The 5,815-nt window shown below is 42.2% G+C and overlaps 1 protein-coding gene across 1 annotated transcript in view; it reads left to right on the forward strand.

The window, feature by feature from the left end:
* Window positions 1-25: 25 nt before the first annotated feature.
* LOC104946401 (disabled homolog 1-like) overlaps window positions 26-5,815 on the forward strand; it is a 12,173-nt gene continuing 6,383 nt past the window's right edge. The window contains exons 1-8 of the mRNA XM_010772234.1: window positions 26-125; window positions 3,082-3,141; window positions 3,248-3,277; window positions 3,368-3,461; window positions 3,541-3,588; window positions 3,706-3,789; window positions 4,686-4,784; window positions 4,923-5,075. Of these exons, the coding sequence (XP_010770536.1) occupies window positions 3,408-3,461; window positions 3,541-3,588; window positions 3,706-3,789; window positions 4,686-4,784; window positions 4,923-5,075 (438 nt within the window). The 5' untranslated portion in view covers window positions 26-125; window positions 3,082-3,141; window positions 3,248-3,277; window positions 3,368-3,407. The remainder of the gene's footprint in view (window positions 126-3,081; window positions 3,142-3,247; window positions 3,278-3,367; window positions 3,462-3,540; window positions 3,589-3,705; window positions 3,790-4,685; window positions 4,785-4,922; window positions 5,076-5,815) is intronic.

Here is a 5,815-nt window from a genome sequence, read left to right on the forward strand (position 1 = left end):
TCTGAAAACATGATCCGCTCTGTGTTTCAGTTGCGTTCGTGGTCGAAGACAGCCTTGTATGCCCATGCATCCAGACATGACCACTGTCATAAAAACGGGAAGTGCAGTTCAACAAATAAAGTGAGGTTAAGATCAAATGCCTCATAGTAATAGTGCAGTTGTTTCCCTAGGATGTGAGTCATAGGCACGGTACTAAGCACGATGGGCCCAGCATAATGTGAGCACGGTCGCGTGGAAATTTTTTCGTTGCGTGCGAAGTACGCCCCCGCTAATTTGTTTCTTGTGTCAGCACAAGAAGGCTCTTGAGGCCTAGTACCAGAGCCGATCTAGACATTTGCCTCCTAGGTGAGATTTTAGGCGACATTTTATGTGTAAAGAATAATAAAAATCTCTACAAAAGGACAATACACTGCAAAACAGACACTTATTGACGATAGGTAAATAGATGTCAAAGATGGCTTCAAATTTATTCAGTATTGGTATGGAACATGTTTGAATTGGGGGGTGACGTCACATCCTCTATGGGGTCCGGAGGTATGTCCCCCGGAATTTTTTTTTTTTCGGAACATTTACAGGTAAATGCTTCAATCTGGTGGCACTTTGAGCACACAATTAACTAGAGACCTGGGGCCGTATTCACAAAGGATTTTTAGGGCTAAAGTAGCTCCTAACTGCGAATTTAGGGAACTCCTAAGCATAATGCGGCGTGTCGTCTTAAATTTAGGATCCTAATTTTATCACTAAGAGCAATTCACAAGTATTTTAGCCTAACAAGTACACCCTAAGTCTGGGAGAGCTAAAAGTCCTCGAGAGGACTCCTAACTCAGTAAGACTTATTCACAAAGAATCTGAAAATGGCTGAGAGAAAAGTTTTGGAGACAATGGAAGACTGTGAATTGATCAAGAGATATAGGCTAAATCCGTGAGGGTATCAAACTTGTTGTGGAATTAGTGCGGGATGCAATAACATCCCCGACTACAGGATATAACCCGATTAGTCCCCGGAAATAAAATGTTTGGGCAACACTAACGATATTAGCAACAGGGAAAATCAACTTTGCAATACCGACGGATTTAGGAATATCGGCAACCATCAGATCACGCAAACTGTGCCATAAACCAAAACCATCACGACCGCGTCTCTAAGACACATATCATGCCAACAGTTTATACCGGTTTCCTTTGGACAATCACAACTACACAGGATCAAAGCCAACTTCATGCAATGCAGGTTATGCCCGGTGTGGTCGGTGCTATTCGACGGGACGCACATAAAAATATTGCGCCATCAAAAGATGAGGACGTGTTCGTCAATAGAAGAACCAAGAGTACATTTCCATCAACACGCAGATTGTTTTCATTCATCATGAATAGGGGACTTGACACGGCGGTATGGGCTGTTATTGAAAGTGTTTAAGTGCTGGAAATATGCCTCATTGTGGAATAATAGTTTGCAGGGTGCCTTTTAATTGCCTCCTCGATTTAATGCAATTTACGTATTTTTATTGGTTTGCTCTCTCTCTTTAACGTGCATATACAACGTCATTATCAGTGGGTCCTGCCACAAACGGTTATCATCATGCGTGGTATTCCCTGCAACTGCACTGGTCCAAAACTGATTTGATAGGAATACCATTTGCCTAACTGGCTATTTCCTTGTTTTCGGTGATTTAGTGGGCTCGTTTGTGGGATGTTGCGGATGAGTTTCACCGAGAACCGCCGTACATCTGAACAACCATCACCGTAACTCGACCCGCTTCCTAAACTCATGCACGCACGAGAATCGACGTCCAATCCCATAGCAACGGCGGCGTCCAATCTTAGTTCACTCCTTAGTGATTTATCCTTAGTATGAAGTAGGTCTCAGCGGCTTCTTGTGAAATAACTTTTAAGAAAAAAACTCCCTTACGTAAAATGTTCTTAGCGCGAGGTAGGAGCATCCTAGCGGTAGATAAATCCTTTGGTGAATACGGCCCCTGATCTAGGGGACAACACACTCTAAAAGGATCCCATATGAACAAAGATTGGTTTACAGTTTTTTAATAATCAAATAAGTATGTGAACAATAACCAATAACCTACCATAGCCCAATTACAAATAAATGTAGCTTATTATATATATGTTGTTCATATCATATCTTATTTGTACCCATAGTTAACATTTAATGCAATATTGTTTTGTTTTTATCTCATCAACTTTACACGATATTTTTAGGTTAACTGTCTATAGTGATACATTGGAATGATTTCAAACCTGTTTTTATTTATCCTAATAATTATAAAGCACTGCCTTGGAAATATGCGTTTACATAATTTGTGGTCAAAACGTTTGAGACCCACTGAGATAAATTAGACTACAATCTAAATACTCAGAGAATCCTTAACCTCACTGAGCCTCTCAGTCTGACAGGAGAGCTCTCCTCCACCCTGGTTGTAGAAACATCTACTTCTTATATCCGTTAGCGCAGCTAGCACCAGATTCTAATAACAACAGCGCCGGTACCGGTGCGCCCTCTCCCTTGCTCACTCTCTAGCTCCCACGCTCGCACTTTGGCTGTGAGCTGCGGGCGCCTGATAAGCCAACATCCCCCACTTTCATCACTTACAGCGCCCACCGTACAGGGCAAATTAAATGTGTAACTGGGGTGAAAAGGGTGTTACATTTACTTAATTATGAATGTTGTTACATCAAGGCCGAACATTTGGATGAGCGCCAACGGTCAAAAATGTTTTTTCCCTCCCAGAGCTAACAGCACAGCGCCCCCCAGATCTAGCGCCCTAGGCGACCGCCTACGCCCTAGGCGACCGCCTATGCCAGTAACACAAATACTACAAATCCACATAAAAAACTATTAAAAATGAAAAAGGGTCGCCACTTATTATTATTTTTTGGGTACCTGGCTGGCGCCCCCTAGCAGCGGCGCTCATATTTCAGCAGCGGCGCTGCGCCGCCACTATTTGTATTAAGGGGAAACACTGATATGTCTATGCTTTTTTGAATGAAAGGGTTAGGGTTAGGGTTAGAGTGTATCTTTTTACATTTTGGAATGCGTTTTAAACACTTTTTATCTTATTTTTTCAGGTTACTGGTAAAGTTTCCTGAACTCAATTACCAGCTGAAAATTAAAGTTTGCATTGACAAGTAAGTTTGTTTGTTTTTTTATCTGGAGTTTTTAGCACTAAGACACCCAATTGATTGAAGACCTTAGCCGAAAGCGCTTTACTGATTTGAACTGTTGATTTTTCAGGGAATCTGGCGACGTGGCTGCAATCCGAGGGTACGTCTTTTTAAGATGTACTTGCCATGCCTGAACACTGACTGTATAATATTTTAGAATAGATCCTCACTTTATGCTTTTTTTCCCCAGGTCACGAAAGTTTAACATCCTCGGTACCAACACAAAAGTCATGAACATGGAAGAGTCCAACAATGGCAGCCTGTCAGCAGAGTTTAAACACTTGGTGAGTTATAGATGAAAATCTCTTACTGCTTGGCTGCGTCCTCCGATCTACTGTAGCACTCACTTCCTGTTTGTTTCAGACCCTGAGAGAGCAGAGATGTGGTAATGGTGGCCGGACCAATAGCGACGTGAGTATTGTTCCTGATAATTATTGTAATTTAATGCTCAAAATGTTTGTATTTTTTGATGAATTTCTGTCATAAAGGCTTTTTTGAATACAGGTTTGAGTAATCTTTTTTCTTCAGGCCTCTCTGATCGTCACTGAGGAGCTCCATCTTATCACTTTTGAGACGGAAGTCTACCATCAAGGCCTGAAGATCGATCTGGAGGTCAGTATCACATAGTATCTCTGTGTTTCCTTAATGTCAGAGTAGGCTTCATGTAACACCAGAAATCATCAAAAACTCTAAAGAATAATATAAAGACATATCAGCGCTGTTCTTTGACACCCCCGTACAAAGTTAGTCACCAAACACATGAGTCATTAACAAAGTCATCCACCTCCGAAGTCTGTCACTACCTTTGCTTTCTTATGAGCCGTTACTCCTCCATTAACCCAGTTAAAGACCCCCATGATGGCAGTATTTCTGCTGAAACTAATTATGATTCCCCCTTTAATATGCTGGCGTCATCTACTCTACATGTCCTAACCAGGTTCACTTCGTTTTGTATTTTCTCCAACCTCTAACACACCACAGAGCTCTATCTTTACGTAGGTGTCAAAACACAAAGAGCCGTGTGAGTTTCAGAGCAACGTGCGTAGCCTCTGTGAGAAACTGTTGTCCTTATGGCAGAGCAGATGGTTTGAAGACAAGTAATGAGACATATGAGCTTACATTATCAGTCAAAAGATGCAGTGATGCTTACTTTTTTTGGTCTCGTTTTTTATCTACAAAGTGATATTTCTGCTAGCTTGTTACTAAATTTTTCTAATTGAATAAGACCTAGATGAAAGAAACCTAATACTTGATTTTCGGCCACAACAGATTTGTTTGTACACAAAAATATCCTCTTTCTGCAGCCTTCATTTTATCGTTTTGAAATATTATCATTGCTTATATTTGCAAAATATGTTACCTTTCTAAGAAGAGGAGAATCTTTCCTAGTGTCAGAGCTGTTTTTACAAGACAATGTACTGAAGAAGGCCGGAATATTTTCACATCATTGTGCATGACTTTTCATATAATAATGCATAATATATACTAATATTCTTCTGTTTGTGCAGACTCATTCCCTGCCTGTGGTAGTCATTTCCAACATCTGCCAGATGCCCAACGCCTGGGCCTCCATCCTGTGGTACAACATGCTCACCAACCACCCGAAGGTGAGACAGCACCCCCTGCTGGAAAGGGACTGAACTCATTAGAGGGAGATTGCTGACACATCACAGTTGAATATCTGTTTGTAATGGGGGAATTACATTTATATTTGACACCATGTTTACCTGGCTGTCTCTGTGCAGAACGTGAACTTCTACACCAAGCCTCCGGTGGGGACGTGGGATCAGGTGGCCGAGGTGCTCAGCTGGCAGTTCTCCTCCACCACCAAGAGGGGCCTGACCATCGAGCAGCTCACCACGCTGGCTGAGAAATTACTAGGTGAGCCATGCCTAAAAGTCTACAAAAACAATAGGAACATAATAGAACCAGAAACAGGTCTACATCACCAAATAGTCAGAATAAGAGTAACCCAATAAAGTAAAGTGTATTAGTTCTAAATTGCAAGCCTCTAAAACATAGGTGTAAATAGTACAGGTTTTATTGAAACTGGAACCTTAATTCAAAGTACAGTACGACAAATCATCAATAATTCAGTGAGAGGTCAAGTATAAGATACCTAGAATAGATGTTAAATGTCAGGTTCCTCAGAAACGTCTAGGGGACGACATGTTCGACATTGGTGCACAGCGTGCAGAACATCGTACAGGGAAGGCAACAGAGAGGCACTGGCACTTTCCACTCCTCTCCACACTTTGCAATACAGCGTGAGTAATGTCTCTCACTTCAGTAGGTTGCTGGGGTTTTGCTAAATAGCACTGGTTGAATGGCCCCAATCTCTTGACAATCCACCCTTGCCCAACTCGGCACTCCCATAACGAGGGTTTGGGTTCGGGCTGTGACAACCCATCGGCTGTCTGAAAACATTGCTCTTTGTACACTAGGACTGAACCAAACGATCGTCTTTGACTTGCATAATATATGAGCGCAGTGCTCTCCAGCACATCTGTGCTCATCAGACCTCTCACAATGATGCGGGAATATGACTCTGACTCTGATGGCTATGTCATAGGCAGCGACCATCCTTCGTGGTCTGCTCCCTGATCTCAGTGATGTCCACGCGCTGACTCCTGCTGTG

The sequence above is a fragment of the Notothenia coriiceps genome, unplaced genomic scaffold (assembly GCF_000735185.1).
Source record: "Notothenia coriiceps isolate Sejong01 unplaced genomic scaffold, NC01 NC01_scaffold00011003, whole genome shotgun sequence".
Lineage (NCBI taxonomy): Eukaryota > Metazoa > Chordata > Actinopteri > Perciformes > Nototheniidae > Notothenia > Notothenia coriiceps.